Source organism: Theobroma umbraticum, unplaced genomic scaffold, assembly GCF_002168275.2.
Source record: "Theobroma umbraticum cultivar Fairchild unplaced genomic scaffold, ASM216827v3 scaffold_55.0, whole genome shotgun sequence".
NCBI classification, from domain to species: Eukaryota; Viridiplantae; Streptophyta; class Magnoliopsida; order Malvales; family Malvaceae; genus Theobroma; species Theobroma umbraticum.
The window spans coordinates 4,221,744-4,238,504 of NW_018397270.1; the positions used below are offsets into that span (position 1 = coordinate 4,221,744).

The following is a 16,761-nucleotide window of genomic DNA, read 5'->3' on the forward strand; positions in this document are numbered from 1 at the left end:
TGTTGTAATACAATAAGTGGAGAGACTCTTGTGCTCTGTTTTGATCATAAAAGATATTAAAATTCAGATCATACACACATACTCTGTTGTCTACTGATCTTCAAAATAACTAGGTTGTTATTGATGCAATAAGATTAAAAGTTAAAGAAATATCTCAATTTCATAATCACCTTCTTTCTTTTCCATATTCCTGCCAAGGCTGTGTAATATCTCATAGATCTCCATTGTTCTCAGGGAGGATGAATCTCCTGAGAAAAAAACATCAACCTTATTCCTCAGTTCAATCCAACTACATCCAGGGTTTTTCTTCAATCCCCTTTCTTTCATTGTTGCTCGTATGTTTGCAGCCTTGTCCCGTAATCCAGCTTCTCCATACAAATGTAACAGTTGAACATAATTGCTGCCCCTGCTTGGTTCCACTTTCAGCAAGTTATGAGCTGCCAATTCACCAAGCTCCACATTAGAATAGGCTCGGCAGGCACACAATAAACTCAACCAAACACTCCTGTTAGGTTCCATAGGCATGATTTTTACAAAATTATAAGCATCGTCCAAGCGTCCGGCGCGGCCCAGGAGATCAACAATGTTTACATAATGCTCCATTTTAGGTTCAATCCCATGCTCCACTGTCATGGATTGAAATATATATTGGCCTTCATCAACCAAACCAGCATGATTGCACGATGAAATCAGGGAAAGAAAAGTCACATCATCAGGTGTTATTCCACAGTTCTTCATCTCATCAAATAATGACAATGCTCGAAGGCAATCCCCATGAGATCCATAACCAGCAAGCATGCAATTCCATGAAACAACATCTTTCTGAGACATGTTCTGAAATATATACTCTGCATATTTTAAGAATCCGCACTTAATATACATATCGATCAATGCATTCTCCAGCTGAATATCAGATTGAACCTCTACTCTAATAAGATATCCATGGATTATCTTTCCGTTAAGTAAAGCTGCTATGGATGAAACTGCAGCAAGAACAGTTGTGACGGACACAGAGTCTGGACAAAAATCATGCTGAACTATTATAGAAAAAAGCTTTATCGACTGGTCAGGTAGACCATTTCGGCAATAGCATGACATGATGGAATTCCAAGCAACAAGATTTTTATGTGGCATATCGAAGAACAAATTTTCAGCCATATCTGGGAAACCACATTTTGAATACATATCAACAAGGGAAGTGGCCACAAAAACATCTGCCTTCAAACCACTTTTAATAACATATCCATGGATCATGCACCCCAAATCTACATTCTCCAGTCCTGTACAAGCATTAATGACACTTGACATAATATCAGAATCTGGCCTTACCCCATCTGCATCCATTCCTCTAAAATAATCTAAAGCTTCTTTGAATTTCCTATTTTGACAAAAACCTGATATCATGGATCCCCAAGCAACCACGTCCTTTTCCCTCATTGCGCCAAGAAGTGAATTACCATCATAAGCACTCCCACACTTGCAGTACATGGTCACTAGCGCACTCTGTACGGAAGCACTACTCTCTATAGGTCTTTTGACTAATTCTGCATGAACTGACCTCCCAACATTATATATTCCAATCATACTGCTACATGATAAAACGTTAGACATTGTAAAAGAATCAGGGGTTATTACATTATATCTCATCTTGTTGTAAACTTCAAAAGCAGCATAAGAATATCCATTACAAGCGAAAGCTGATATCATGGCATTCCATACTTCAATTCCTTTATCCAATACCTGATAGAAAACCTTTTCTGCATCTTCAACAAATTGGCATTTTCCATACATGGTCAAAAGCGAAGTATAAACAAAAGGGTTATTTTCAAATCCCAATTTAATCAAATCACAATGAACTTGCCTCCCAAAACCCACAACATCACCATACCCACATGCACTCAAGGTACAAGTAAACGACTCCGACACAAGCTTGACATTCTCACATTTCACTAAGGAATACAACTTTAAGCTCCACTCCCACAATCCATTCTCGAAAAACCCACCAATCATCACATTCCAGACCACCACATTGCTCGTATCTTCCAAATGATCAAATATACACCAAGCCTCCATTATTCGACTACAACTCAAATACATATCAATCAATGCAGTTTCCAAAAATGGGTCACTCTTAAACACGTTCCTAACAATGTAACCATGAATTTGCTTTCCTTCTTCGTACCCCAAAACACTGAGAAGAATAGAGAGTGAGTAAGCGTCAGGAAGTACCCCAGACGCCCGCATCCTGTAAAAATGAGCCAAACCCTCCTTAATTAGACCAAACTTAAAAAACCCATCGAGCAAAGAATTCCAAAAGGTGACATCTTCAACGAAAACTTCTGTGTCAACCATTTTTTCAAACACATTAACTGCATTAGAAAATGACCCACATTTTACATACATATTTATAAGTGAAGTAGTGATAAAAGGGTCAAACTGAAGACCCAATTGGATGATTGTGGAATGGAGGGTTTTGCCATAGGTAAGGTTAGAGACGAAAGTGGAAGCTTTAAGAAGAGAGGGGAAAGTGAATTTTGTTGCTGTAAGTGGGGAAACAGAGTACAGTTGCAAGGCTTTAGTGTATTGGCCTTGTTGAATAAAGGCTTTGATGCTGGAGTTAAGCAAGGCTGGGGAAAGATGGGAGCTTTCATAATTAGAAAGCTGGCGTGAAAGGCGTAGAGTTGGACGCATTTCTGCATCGTTGCAGCTCTCTGCATGAGAAATCAACAACAGAATGCTAGCTTAGTAACTGCTTAAACTACCCAAAGTCCCATAGGCGAAGAACCACAATTATATTTGCATGCCTAGTCCATTTTAATTGTTTCTTCATTTTTTATTTAATAGGATTAATATACATTTTATTATTGATTTTTATTTTTTTTAATACCATCTAGGAATAGAAATCAAAGGCTTAAATAATAATTAAAAAACCCTGTAATCCAGCTTTCATTTATATTATACCCGATTAATTTTTATTTTATCCAATTGAATTCTTATTTTTTTATTTTATTCAATTGAGATTATTACTTTTACTGGTATTTAATTAATTTTTTGTTCTTTTAATTTTTTTTTTGAAGATCTTATTTTATTTCATTGAATGATTATTTTGTTTGTAACATGATCATTACTTGTATATGTAAAATCTGATATGATGCATTGGCATTGAAATTCTTATTGTGACTAGTGACGTGACACGTCATGTCATAAGAAATACTGACTTCATTTACCCTGGCCTTGTTCCCTCCTTGACAAGGGGAAACATTGCTGCAAGCAAATGAAGACGGAAGAACAAGGGATTGATGTGATGTGAAGTCACCTTGTCCTGAGACTAAGGTGGCAGATAAGTTGACTCAGTTCAAGGACCAAATTTCCTTGAAAAACTTCTTTGTAAATGATCATCCTATTACTTTGAACAAGATCTAGAAATGATGATGCTATGTGAAGGAATTACATGACAATTAAAAGAACAATAATACAAGCACTTCATCAGTTTCATACAAGGTGGTGAAGGTCAGAGATAGGAATATGCTCTAATGATGACAGCTTGTATATCCACCATTTGTTACATAACTTACTACCTTTACCATCAGCCTCTAACCAATTTCACAATCAGATTTCTCATGTTAAATTCCTGTTTTACTGGCAATTTTCCTCTTTTTGTGAAGTCCCATCTGCCTCTGATCCCTCTTCCTCTTTTTCGACTGATTTTGGAATGATTTTCCAACCAAGGATGGCTGCTCTTTCAATGCAAAACTTTTTGCAACATGCCCCAAGTGAAGTTTCTTCACCATGAAAATTCTTTTAAGATCTCCACGATGGGCTGTGTATGCACGGACCCAAGAGCAAAATGCATTCTTCGCTAGTTTCTTGATCTTTGGCTGCAAAACAGTACCGGGGAAAACTTTATTTTGGAGCACACAAAAGTAAAGCTAAGAATTATTTAAAAAAATAATTATTGTTACATCTGCTAAACGTGTGGAACTTGAGGAGAAGAAAACAGAAAGAATATCCTGAAATTAAGACAGGCAATGATTTATCTCAAGAAATAACTAGGTCACACCTCATTCATTGAAGCTCACTATGGAAAAACAAACATCTCTGAACAAACAAGGCTCTATTTCACAGGCTTGACCAACACACCAGAAAATTATGTCAAGAACATTCAATATTTGGGAAAAACTAGCTTAAAGTTATCCAGATGAATAAAAAAGACTACAAGAATCACCTAATTAGGCTCATACTGTCATCATAGCCTTGTCGAGTTAATGGCATTTATATCACGACACGAAATTATAAAGTCATTTGTCCTGAAATCTAGCATGATATGCTATGAATAAAAGTGCATCTTGATTTCTGAATAGATATAACTGCTAGATTCAAGCACTCTTTTTAAATGGTTGTCCACTGTGTAGGATGCCATTATTCTCGATGGACCATCTTTCAGAAAAGTGTGCTCCAATCGAGAAGTTATTTCCCACTTAGGGATCCAAATTCAAAGCATCTTTCATTCATAGCAAACCATTTGGAGCTCAACACCATAGTTTAGGTAAATCAACTTGACACGCACTTTCTTTTTTCAGACAAGTACAGCGTTGGACCAGATACTTTTGTTTTCAAACAACTGCAGTACGTCCCTCTCACAGTGTCAGCAAGAGCAAAACTAGCTAATTAAAGATGACCTCATTTCCTTTCTTTTCCTATAATAAATCAAAGACAAAATTTTAACACAGTTTAAAAAAGGAAAATGAGCAAAATCAAACAATTATTTATACCAGAGACAGTCAAAATAGGCACAGATGAGATAAGAAGTGCGGATCTAATAACCCTTTTTCAAAATCAAACAATTTCAAAGGTAGTGAGGAAGACAGTCAATAACTCTAGAGAAGAAGCCATGGACAAAAGGTACACAAAAAGAGTTCAGAAAATATAAGGGCTAAATAAGATCACTATGAACAAGTCATACCCCAGACAAAATATATGATTCAAGTTCCTTCTGAAGTGATACCACCCAGGGATGTGATTCTAATGAAACAAACTTCTTGACACGGTGCGTTTGACCATGCAATGGGAAAGAATCTAATATTTTGACGAGTGGATACTCTGTCAGTGACACACCATGTTTCTCAAGGTCTTGCAAGTAATCCACTTCTATTGGCTGTAGAAATAGTAAGGATTCTCCTCTTTCACCCAGCCGAGCAGTCCTACCTACTCTGTATCAAAGATTAAAGGTAGCATCAAACTCTAATGGACTATATACATTAGTTCAACAAGGATTTGGACATAAGGGCTGGGACATCTATCTGCTAATTTAGACATGCTTAACAAGCTAGATACATGGTAATGAATTGCATATGCTAAAGTAAACCATCCATTAAAGAACATAATTAGATTGTTAACCAAAATATATAGCACAGAAAGTTTTTTAAGTCAAAAAGAGACATTCACAAATGAGCACTTGGAAATCTGTTCAACCAGAAGCATCCAGAGCGAGAATCTAATTATAATGCTCTTTTTCTGAAGAAATGTGCATAAATGAGCACTTAGAATCAGTTCAAATAGTAAGCAAAGATTTGTGAATAGGCAATTATGCATCAGAAAGTAAGATACCAGTCAAAATTCATTAGAATACACCAAAACAGTTGCGAAGTAAAAATTGTTGCTAACTGAACAGATAAATATTTCCAAGAGAAGTAAGTTTGTAAATACCTATGTACATATTCTGTAGCCTCCCCTGGAGAATCATACTGTATGATACATCTAACTTTCGGAAAATCCAAGCCCCTTGCAGCAACATCTGTAGACACAAGAAGAGCTGACTTTGCTGTTTTAAAGGCGCTAAAGGTGGTTCGTCTATCTTCCTGCTTCATATTCCCATGTAACCGAAAAGTTTTGCATTTCAGAAACTTCTGCTTAAGTTCTGCTTCAAATTGCGAGTAGGGTGACCACTGGAATTCACTCAACAGTGAATAGTGAAAATCTACTGCATCACATGTTGAAAAGAATACCACAATCTGTAAAATGATCATTTGAGTCAAGAAGTTGACCAGGATATAATAGTACATATATGTTACAAAAACTAACTTTCAGTAAACAAGCTAGGAGACAACAGAGGCAATGAATAAATCCCTTACACTTGAACAAGGTAAACTCACAGAAAGGTATTTAAACAGTATAGGCAGGAAGCACCCAAAGTTCCACACTGTATTTGCAATTATTCTGGAAAATACAGATTAAAGGAGGCAAAAAAATATTGCTATGTCTGGTACAGCTATCAGAAAGAATCTCAAGTACAAAGACAAAACAGGAGGATGCTTAAACAATGGGAATCATTTTACATGATGTCACACCTCATACTAGAAAATTAGAATGTGATAAATATCACAAATAGTAACCTTATTATCTGATTCAACAAAGTATTTCTCAGGAAATTGCAGGGCAAAGAGCCTTCGAGGCTCCAGTGATTGTAACAACAATTTAAATGAAAAAAACAATTGACACAAAATTTGATGTGTGAAAACTGATATCTTCTGCTGCCAATTTGAAGCGGTGAAGAACATCCTAAGGATGACCAGGAAATATCAAGAAATTCCAAGATTATAATATAGCCTTACCTTTTGGGAAGCTTCTCTCTCAAAAAGATGCTTCAGAAAGGAAAGAAGCATGGCAAGCCGGGAACTGCAGGGTACTGCATACAGTTTTAATTAAGGTAGTTATATCAAGCTTTGAAAGGTCACCAAATGAGGGAGAGAGAGAGAGAGATTAACTGTACACCTTTAACATATCTCTGAAACAATTGAGCTGGAAGCTTATAGTCTCCACTTGAAGAACTTACTAACTTGCTTGAGTTATCAAGTTCTTCATCCTCATCAGATCCCAAAGATCTAGTTTGATCAAGTGATGGATTTTGCATCTTTGTGTTGTCAAGACCAATCATAACAGGATTTTCTAAACTGATTTTGGCAAGATGATTTACTTTTTCATTTAATGTAGCTGATAATAGCAAATTCTGTCTTTGAAATTCAGAGGATTTTCCCTTGTGAGCAGATTCATTTGCCCTAGAACCCAAAAGATCCAATATCTCTTCAATATCTTTTCCAAATCCTAATTCCAGAATTCTGTCAAGATATGCATGCAGATTCAGTGGAGGTTTAAAGAAACAGAAAGAGATAGATCCACTCATAACGAAACTTTAGATAGTACATACACCTGTCCGCTTCATCAAAGATTATCCAACGCAATCTTGTGTGCACAAAAGATGATGTATGTTTTAAGTGATCCAACAGGCGCCCAGGAGTTGCAATAAGAATAGAAATGCCTGAAATGAACCATATGAAACATTCGCGAGCATAAGTTTAAAGAGGAAATATATACATAAAAATTGATCATAATGGAGATTACATACTTCAATACCTGACTTGCAAGTACATGATTGTATTGTGTTAAACTGATTTTTAATTTTTCTTTGATTCTCTTTAAAGAAGATAAGCAGCAAAATAAGAAAACAGGTGAACAGTGGCCAATACTCTGTCTAATCCAATTCACTAACAAATAAAATTGATGGGAAAAGGGTAAAAGTCAATTCAATAACTAGAACCAGCTTTAAAATATCATGGGTGGAGTAATTATCAAAAGGAATGTATTATGTATTTGTCTAATGCTTTTATATTGGTACAAATGCTATCCTTCAAACAACAACAATTGTTGATATAGCCACTCAAAGGAATGACATTAGACATACTTTCATAGGTCCACCAAATCGAACTGGTGGGATCCTGCAATTACATGCTCTATGCAATTGAGAACTTCACCCAAAAACAGAAATTGTACCTTTACGCAGCCTGGCTTTCTCTTTATTCCTGTTTTCACCACCCATTACATAACCAGGAACAATCCAATGGAAACGATGCAATAACTTCTGCAGAATCTCATACACCTGCATGCATAACTCACGCGTTGGTACAAGGACCAACGCTATGACAAACATTTCAAATTAATTAATTCATGACTAAGCAAAAAGAGAGAAATATGTTTAACTTTTTCATTCTTAAGCACATGGAAAAACCATATGCCATTGTGTGGTGCAATTCAACATGTACAAGGACATGAACTTAGCCTTTCATAGCAACCATTTTGTGGTAAAAGTTCTGAGTAGGACTGAATTCTCATCACACCACACCCCCCCCCCCCCCACCCACCCCAAAAAAATCCCCCGGGCAGACCCAATTTCGGTGTACTATAACTGGACAATAAAATTGCATATAGCTGTAGCAATGAAAACAACATTCTGAACTTATAAAAATAATAAACATAGCTAAACATCCCATTAAAAACATAAAACACATACCAAAAGTACCATGAGAGCGCTCAATTTGAGGACTATAACCCTGCAAGTGATGAACAATAGGAGCCAAATACGCTATTGTTTTGCCAGACCCCGTTTCTGCATTAACAAGTCTAGTACAATCTCCAATCAAGGACCCCAAAACCCAATACAGAACCAGAAAAGTTGCACTTAAAAAATGCTATGGAAGGAAAAAACCTTGCATTGAAAAATATTAAAATGCTAGAAACAATGACCAAAGGCATTTAAATATAAAAAAGAAACTTGCATTAAAAATACTAACAACAACAAACCAATTGTGAAAAAAAGATAGGAACTTGCATAGGGGAAAATGCTAAACAAAACAACTCAATTACACAAACATGAAAACTTGCATAGAAAAAATGCAAACAAGAAAAGGCCCAATTATGAAAAAAAGAAAATTGGCATTAAAAATGCTTAAAACAACAAACCCAATGATGGAAAAAAAAATTCTTGCATTAAAAAATGATGAAAAACAATGGTAAAGTACAAAGGATACACATGTCGACCAGAGAGTATAACAGGAATAGCTTGAGCTTGAACAAGAGTTGGAGCTTCAAAACCCAGCCTTTCTGTTAAAGAATAAATAAAAATTCATCACATTGGGTATCGAAATATTAAGATAATTACATTTACATGTCTATAAAACTTAAAACAGAAACAAAAACAAAACTAACCTCGGAGTTGGTCACACAAAGTGGAATGGAGGCCGAGGCTAGAGAAGGAACACGAAGCAAATATCTCTGACCCTTTGCTGTTTGATTTTTCACTCATTTTTTCTTCTTTTTCTTTGCTCGATTTTTGGGTTTTCTCCATCTTCAGGTTTGCTGGTTGGGGTTTAAGGTTTTCCCTCGTTTCCAGTAGGGTTTATCATTTATACCAGAAAAAACCAAAGAAAAGGAAAAAGAAAAAACTGCGTCGTTTCATGTTCGTTGAATTGCGGTTAAATTGCACTTTTATCCCTAAAGTTTAGCCAAACTGTAATTTTCGTCCACAAGAGTTTTTGAAATATTAAACAAGTTTCTAAATTTAATCAAGTAAAATTCTTTTGTGATTTAGATTTTTTTTAAACCCAAATTGTAAAATTTCTTTTTTTTGTTTACTACACTATTTTGATATTTTTTTTTCTAAATTTAAGGAGAGAAAAAAGAAGTTGATGAAAGAGATCAAATCTGATTAAGCGTCAATTCAATTTTACTTGCCCTTATTCATATTCAACCTTAACAAGTCAAATTGATTGTTCCATTTCTTCATCTATAATTTTTCTCTCTACATTCAATTATTATCTTTTTAAATTACAAATATTAATTAAAAAATTAATTTTTTTATGTATTAACAATTAAAATCAATCCATAATTTAAAAATAATAAAACAATTCACATTGAGAATTAGAGCATGAATAAAGATAAGAAATGAAGGTAATGGATCCAAATCCGACCATGCCCAAATCTAATTTCGCTAGTCCTTGTAGTCGATCTTAACAAGTCAACTAGTTGTTTTATTTCTTGATTGATAATTTTTCTCTTTGCATTCAATTTTTTTTTAAATCATAAAATATCAATTAAAAATTAATTTTTTTTACTAAGTTAAAATCAATTCATAATATAAAAAATATTTTATTTGAGTTAGACATATAGGGACGATTTTTTTTTAACCTCTAAAAAATAACTGTTTTCAAAAATAACTATTTTTTTAATTTTAACTATTTTTAGTCAAGAGAAAAGATTTTTGAAGAAAATTATCTTTAATGAAATTTCCTTATATTCAAATTACACAATATGAAATTTGAGTTGACTCAAAAATAACAACTAGAATAGCTCCACCAAGAGTAAGTGTCGTCGCAACAACAACCACGAGGAAGAGAAAAACGACAAGCAATGTGACTTCTGGAAGGGTTGCTAGGAGTATGCTTCAGTTTTACACAAATAATGGGCCAAGGCTCAAGATATCTGCAAATGTAGTGCTTGTCATGAGCATTAGTTTCATTGCTTTTGTTACCATTCTCTTTATCATAGACAAGTTATACTTTATTCGTAAAGAGGCTCGAAAAGTGTGTTAACATTAGCAAAATTAAGTTTCAATCTGTTAATTTTCAATTTTGCTCTGATGGATTGGATTTTTCTCTCATTTCTTTATAATATTAGTATATTTTAATTTTTTTTTACTAACAGAACAATTAAAATAAACAAAAACCTAATTATCTAAATTAAAGGATTTTGGATAATATCTTTTTGTCTAAATCCATTTCATCCGTTAAATAATTTTTCAATACATATTTATTTTCGTGTTAGATTCTTTTTTTGATTTTAAACTTTTATCTTTATCGTGAAAGTGTTTAACTTCAAAAGTTTATGTCTCACTAAAATACAAAGATAGAGAACAAGACACATTATATTTAAAAAATATTTTTATTACATGTTATGTTTAAAAAAATATTGTTACAGTTGAAAAAAATTGTCACGCATTTTAATTCCAAGAGTTTATATTATAATGAAATACAAGAGAGCAAGTTACACACCATATTTAATAACAAAAAAGAAAAACAAAATGACACTGCAAGCATAAGCAAATGTTACACGCTTTAGCAAATGTTACACGCTTTAGCAAATGTTACACGCTTTAGCAGAAGATGTTACATACCAAAACTTCAGCAACAAATGTTACATGCCAATGTCAAAGCTTCAGCACTAGATGTTACATGCTAAGACCAAACCTTTATCACTAGATGTTACTTGCCAAGGCCAAAGCAGAAAATGTTATATACCAAAACTTCAGTAGCAAATGTTATATGCGAAGGTCAAAGCTTCAACACCAAATGTTATACTTTAAGGCCAAAACTTCAGCACTACATGTTACATGCACTAAAGCCAAAGCAAAAGATGTTATAGGCCAAGATCAAAGCTTTAATACCAGAAGTTACATGCCAAGGTCAAAGTTTCAGTATCAAATGTTGCACGTCAAGGTCAAAACTTCAACACTAAATGTTACATGCACTAAAGCAAAAGCAAAAAATATTATAAGCCAAAGTCAAAGCTTCGGTATCAGATGTTACATGCCAAGGTCCAAGCTTCAGCACCAAATGTTACAAGCCAAAGCTTCCTTCTTCATACTGATGTTACATGCCAAGGCATAAATCCCTTTGTTACATGCTAAGGCATATTCTATCAAATTTGAATCACTAAAAAACTCAACACCAATAAACCCAAGAACCTGTTGTTACTCACCATGTCATGCTTTTTAGTTTATAGATTGATGATAGAGGGTTTTGTGAATATAAACTAATAAGTCCAAGAATATGTTATTACTTTCCATGTTATACTCTTTAGTTTATAAATTAACGATGATTTGGCAAGATGACGAGATAGAAAGAGATAGTGATAGTGGTAAAATTAGAGAGAGTTGGTTGACTAAGGAGAATAACAGAGAGTACAACAGATGAATGGCAGGAGACAAAAATAGGGAACATTTAATTTGTTTGAAATAGTTTTAAAGACATTTTTGTCATCTTATGGCTAATTTTGGCTAAAAATTGTTAAATTTATTTTGATGATTATTTCTAAAATCACCTTTATTAGGAGAATTATTTCTCATAATTTTTTCTAAATAAAAACTAGAAATAAGGATAAAGGATTTCATTCAGAATCTTACTTGATTTTTACATGCATAAGGTGTGAACGTCTTAATCTAATTCAACACTGATTGTTCCTTAAACTGCCATGTCCACTTCACTCCATGAAAACCCAATACTCAAAGAGATATAGAAGTAAAGAAGAAGATGAAGAATAATGAGGTAGAGGGAGAAGACAGGTTAAGTAATTTAGCAGATAAACTTTTGCATCACATTTTGTCCTTTTTAAATACTAAATATGTAGTTTAAACTTCTCTATTTTATCCAAAAGGTGGACATTTCTCTAGAAATATCTTCCTTACTTTGACTTCAATCACTCAAATTTTCCATATGAAAGCTCACCATCTGATAAACGCAAATCAAAATCTTTTGGTAAGTTCGTCTTACATGTCATTGTTCATTGTTGTCCCATTAACCTTGTCAAGGTTCGTTACACTTCCTTACAATACAACCCCATTGTAGGGTTGCATTGGTGTTAATATGTTATGTTGTTGAACATAAAGTTCAAGAATTGGAATTGGAAGTCACCCCATCTTACTTTGAGTGCATTAGGTTGCCTCAAAGCTTTTATACTTGTGAGTCATTGACTGCACTCAAATTAAATGATGGTATAAACGACCCAATCATTGGCTTTCTCAACTCTGAAATCATTGCATCTTGATGAGTTCTTGATGAAGGAAAGAATATTTGATCCCAAAATTTTTTCAGACAAACTAAATTTTGAAACTTTGAAGCTCGTTGATATTCATTAATTAACATCAAAATGTTCAGAATTGTTGGTCTTAATTTGAGAAACTTGGACTTTTCATTTTTAATGAGTGTTTCACGTGATTGCAATGTTGTGATTCATACTCCAAGCCTAGACCTTTCATCTGAGTATTTGGTTCATTAGTTGGTGCATAAATCCTTTCCTATAGAGCAAGGTTTAAATCCCCCTTCCCCAATTAAAAAAAAAAAACTCCAAGCCTAATCAATTTCAAGTATGAGGATTATGGTTCTACGGTGTTCTATATAGTTAACCTTCCTTCTCTTAATTGAGTGTATTTTTATTTACATTGGAACCCATATTGGCATAAGGTAGTGGATTTTCTTTGTTCGATCAACATGCTGAATGAGTTTGATCAAGCAAATCTCTCACATTATCATTGTCTATGCTTAAGGTAAATTACTTATAAAATATGGTGATTGATCTTGTTCTTAAAATCTTTGATTTGCATTGGAACCCATATTGGTATAAGGTAATGGATTTTCTTTGTTTTATCAACATGCTTAAGGAGTTTCATCAAGCAAAATCTTTCACATTATCACTGTCTACGGTTAAGGTAAATTACTTATAAAATATGGTGATTAATCTTGTTCTTAAAATCATTGATTTAAGTGTTAACTTTGCTTCTCTTTATTAAGTATATTTTGATTTGCACTGGAACCCATATTGGCATAAGGTAGTGGATTTTCTTTGTTTGATCAAAATGCTTAAGGAGTTTAATTAATCAAAATTTCTCACATTATCACTAGCTATGGTTAAGGTAAATTACTTATAAAATATGGTAATTATCCTTTACCTTTGTTATTTGATGTATGCTACTCTTGCAATATTATGAGTATGTGAATGGTTTCTTTTTTTTTTGCCCCTTTTAACCATTTCTATATTGTGTTAGATTCTTTTTAAATTTCTTACATTACTGGATAAAAATAAAATGTCATTTAGTTTTGAGCAATGAATAGACTCGCGAAGTAGTAGCAAGTATATGGCATGACACATTGAGTGGTACCAGATAGAGGATGTGACACACTTAGTAAAAGCAGATTTATGGCATCACACACTGAGTAGTAGTAGCAGATATATGGCGTGACACGCTAAGTGGTACTAGATAAAGGGCGTGACACGCTGAGTGGTACTAGATAAAGGGCGTGACATGCTGAGTGAAAGCAGATTTATGGCGTCACACGTTGAGTAGTAGTAACGGATATATGGCGTGACACACTGAGTGGTACCAGATAGAGTGCGTGACACATTGAGTGAAAGCAGATTTATGGCGTCACAAGCTAAGTAGTAGTAGCGGATATATGACTTGACATGATGAGTGGTACCAGATTAAGGGCATGACATACTGAGTAAAAGTAGATTTATGGCATCACACGTTGAGTAGTAGTAGCTATATGGCGTAACACGTTGAGTGATACCAGATTTAAGGCATAACATGTTGAGTGCAAGCAGATTTCTAAGGTGACATTTTGAGTGGTGGCATATTTATGGCGTGACATATTGAGTACTAGTAGCAGATATATGGCGTAACACGCCAAGTGGTACCAGATTTAGGGTGTGACATGCTGAGTGAAAACAAATTTATCAGGTCACACACTGAGTGGTAACAGATTTATGACATCACACACTGAGTAATAGCAGATAAATGGCGTTACACGCTTAATGGTACTAGATTTAGGGCATGACACACTGAGTTAAAGTAGGTTTGTGGGGTGGCGTGCTTACTTGTTATGTTATTAAGGGGTGACACGCCACGTAGTTGCAATATTATATCTAAAATCACCTTATAAGGAGGGCTATTTTTCACAATTTTCTTTTGCTTTAATTTACATCAGCTTCTGATTATTCAACTAACTGTGTCTGAATTGAGAAATTCATGTCTAAAATGTACAAATATTATTAAAATTAATAAAATTAATTATATCCACAAAAAAACCTAAATATAACTTGGGATATGTTAATGGTGAAGGGGTTTAAGGTTCGCTCTCTAAATTGTTAGTAAAAATTTTCAGAGTGTATTGACGATGCATATTAGCATTCATATTCTACTTAACTCTGATCGGTTTTAATTGCAAAATATTGTCAATGTACCTTATGGTGAGCATACTGTAGCTGACATTATCATTCTAACGATGCACTTTAGCTTTTGGAAAATGAATTTTCAAGGGTATCGGCATCAAATCTCGTGTCTTTCGGTTCGTTTTGTTGAAATAACCTCCTTTGTGGTAGATAATTGGGATCATTGTCGTAAAGGGTGTCATTTGAGCTGCACGCACGCCATTATCCTTAGCAGCTGAAGTTCTTATGGAGTCCACCACCTTGATCGACCACTTGACCAAGTCGATCGTCGCAACTGCCCAATGCCCACCCACATTGCAAGGTGCGAGGATGAAATCAATATCTTCTTCTTTTTTACCGTATGTCAGACTTTCACCCCCCACGTACCCCTGTAACTCATTTGAAATTTTCATTGTGGAACGGCCATCTTCAGTTGGAGAGGTCGTGTAAAACATGTGGATGGGGTCTTGTGAAACATATGTACATTAGCTTACACTTTATGCAATCAAGAACTTTAGTATTTTCAGAATTGAAAAATTTAGAAATAAACTTACGAAGAATATCGTATCAATAATGCATGCACTGGTGTTGTACAGTTTTGACTTTGGCCTTGTCAGTCGCTTATAGAGTACGCTAAGGCATGCGTTTATTTTTTCTCTTGTCATTTCTTCTCTGGGGTCTTCTAATATTCTAAAAAAGTTAGCCCCTTAATCCGTTAAGATATTGACATTATGCCTGCACATGTAACAAAATGAATTTCAAAAAGTTTGGTGGATTAATGTTTCATTCAAAAACAATATTTGCGATATTATTTATGAGTTTACCTCGCACACTCGTCTTTCTTGAAAGTTTCGTACCATTTCACTATTGAGTTTTTAACATCCCGCCGGCTCACTGACAGGTCGAGATACGAGCTTGCCATGTATTTGCTAGCCATTTTGTCCCATACCTGTTTAATTGAGTTTGAAATCAATGCTTCACGATGATCAACAGAAAACAACTCTAATAACGACACTCGTGACGCGTTGCCTTCAGGAGTGATCTGACGAAGATGGTCCCCTTCTACCTGAACTGATGCAAAGTTCCTATCCCTTTCGGCTGTTGCCTCGACTACTGCATCGGCCTTAGGAAGATGGTCCCTTTTAGCCTTAACTGAGTGAGGGTCCCCTTCCCCTCTCGCAGATACATCGATAATCGAATCGACTGTAAGAACATTCTCTCTGTCAACAGCAACAATGTCATGCTGCATGTGAACACTAGGTTCATTATGTTGCCAATCATCAGCACCATCGTCATCGTCACCATCATCATGTGATGAAGCACTGCCCTACAGAATGAGACAAATGAGAAAATCTGTTAGTTCATAAAATACCATAAAACCATAAACTGATAATAAAAAATTAGACTACACTGGCTAAACATAAACCACCAATATATGAGCCAAGATAGAATAACGTACTTGTGATTTCAATCCATCCAGAATCTGATGAACGATACGATCCTCCAACATCTGCATTGCGAGAGTCAATGATTGAATTGAAGCCTTTTAGCTCTAACATGTCTTTTTCATGCCTGCGCATGATCCATCACAATTGACATCTTGTGACTACTCTGTCATTGACTCTTGTCACATGGGTCAATTGCAATAACATATATTACTGTGTTATTCAATAATCATATATGTTCATTGTTGAACATTGACAGTTAGAACTTTAATATCCTTACTGGCAGCTGGTTAGCACTGTGTGGTTGAGCCGGATTGATCAGTCATTCAGAAGTTGTTGTTGCTTCCGTCAACTGTAATAACAAAAATAACTTTGTTACTTAATAAATATATGTGGAAATGGTGAACCTAAACCGTTAGAACTTTTAGTTTCACATCATTCTTGAAGCTTTCGATTCATCACGACCGGTTCCTCGATCGATTTAATATCCCTCTTCTCGTAT

The 16,761-nt window shown here is 34.7% G+C and overlaps 2 protein-coding genes across 3 annotated transcripts; both read right to left on the reverse strand.

The window, feature by feature from the left end:
* Positions 1-38: 38 nt before the first annotated feature.
* LOC110426278 (Tetratricopeptide repeat (TPR)-like superfamily protein) lies at positions 39-2,722 on the reverse strand. Its single transcript, XM_021441469.1, has one exon. The coding sequence runs from the start codon at positions 2,689-2,691 to the stop codon at positions 142-144; it is 2,550 nt and encodes an 849-aa protein (XP_021297144.1). The 5' UTR covers positions 2,692-2,722; the 3' UTR covers positions 39-141.
* Positions 2,723-3,458: 736 nt separating this feature from the next.
* On the reverse strand, positions 3,459-9,193 carry LOC110426280 (P-loop containing nucleoside triphosphate hydrolases superfamily protein). 2 transcript variants are annotated; one of them, XM_021441471.1, is made up of 10 exons: positions 9,040-9,193; positions 8,862-8,934; positions 8,345-8,454; positions 7,828-7,971; positions 7,207-7,315; positions 6,772-7,115; positions 6,612-6,685; positions 5,707-6,011; positions 4,964-5,210; positions 3,459-3,878 (listed from the first exon to the last, which is right to left on the reverse strand). In XM_021441471.1, the coding sequence occupies exons 1-10, from the start codon at positions 9,176-9,178 to the stop codon at positions 3,624-3,626; spliced, it is 1,800 nt and encodes a 599-aa protein (XP_021297146.1). In that variant the 5' UTR covers positions 9,179-9,193; the 3' UTR covers positions 3,459-3,623. The 2 variants fall into 2 exon arrangements, with proteins under 2 accessions (XP_021297146.1, XP_021297147.1); XM_021441472.1 differs by lacking the exon at positions 4,964-5,210 and having other exon boundaries at positions 3,725-3,878.
* Between the last annotated feature and the right edge of the window lie 7,568 nt (positions 9,194-16,761).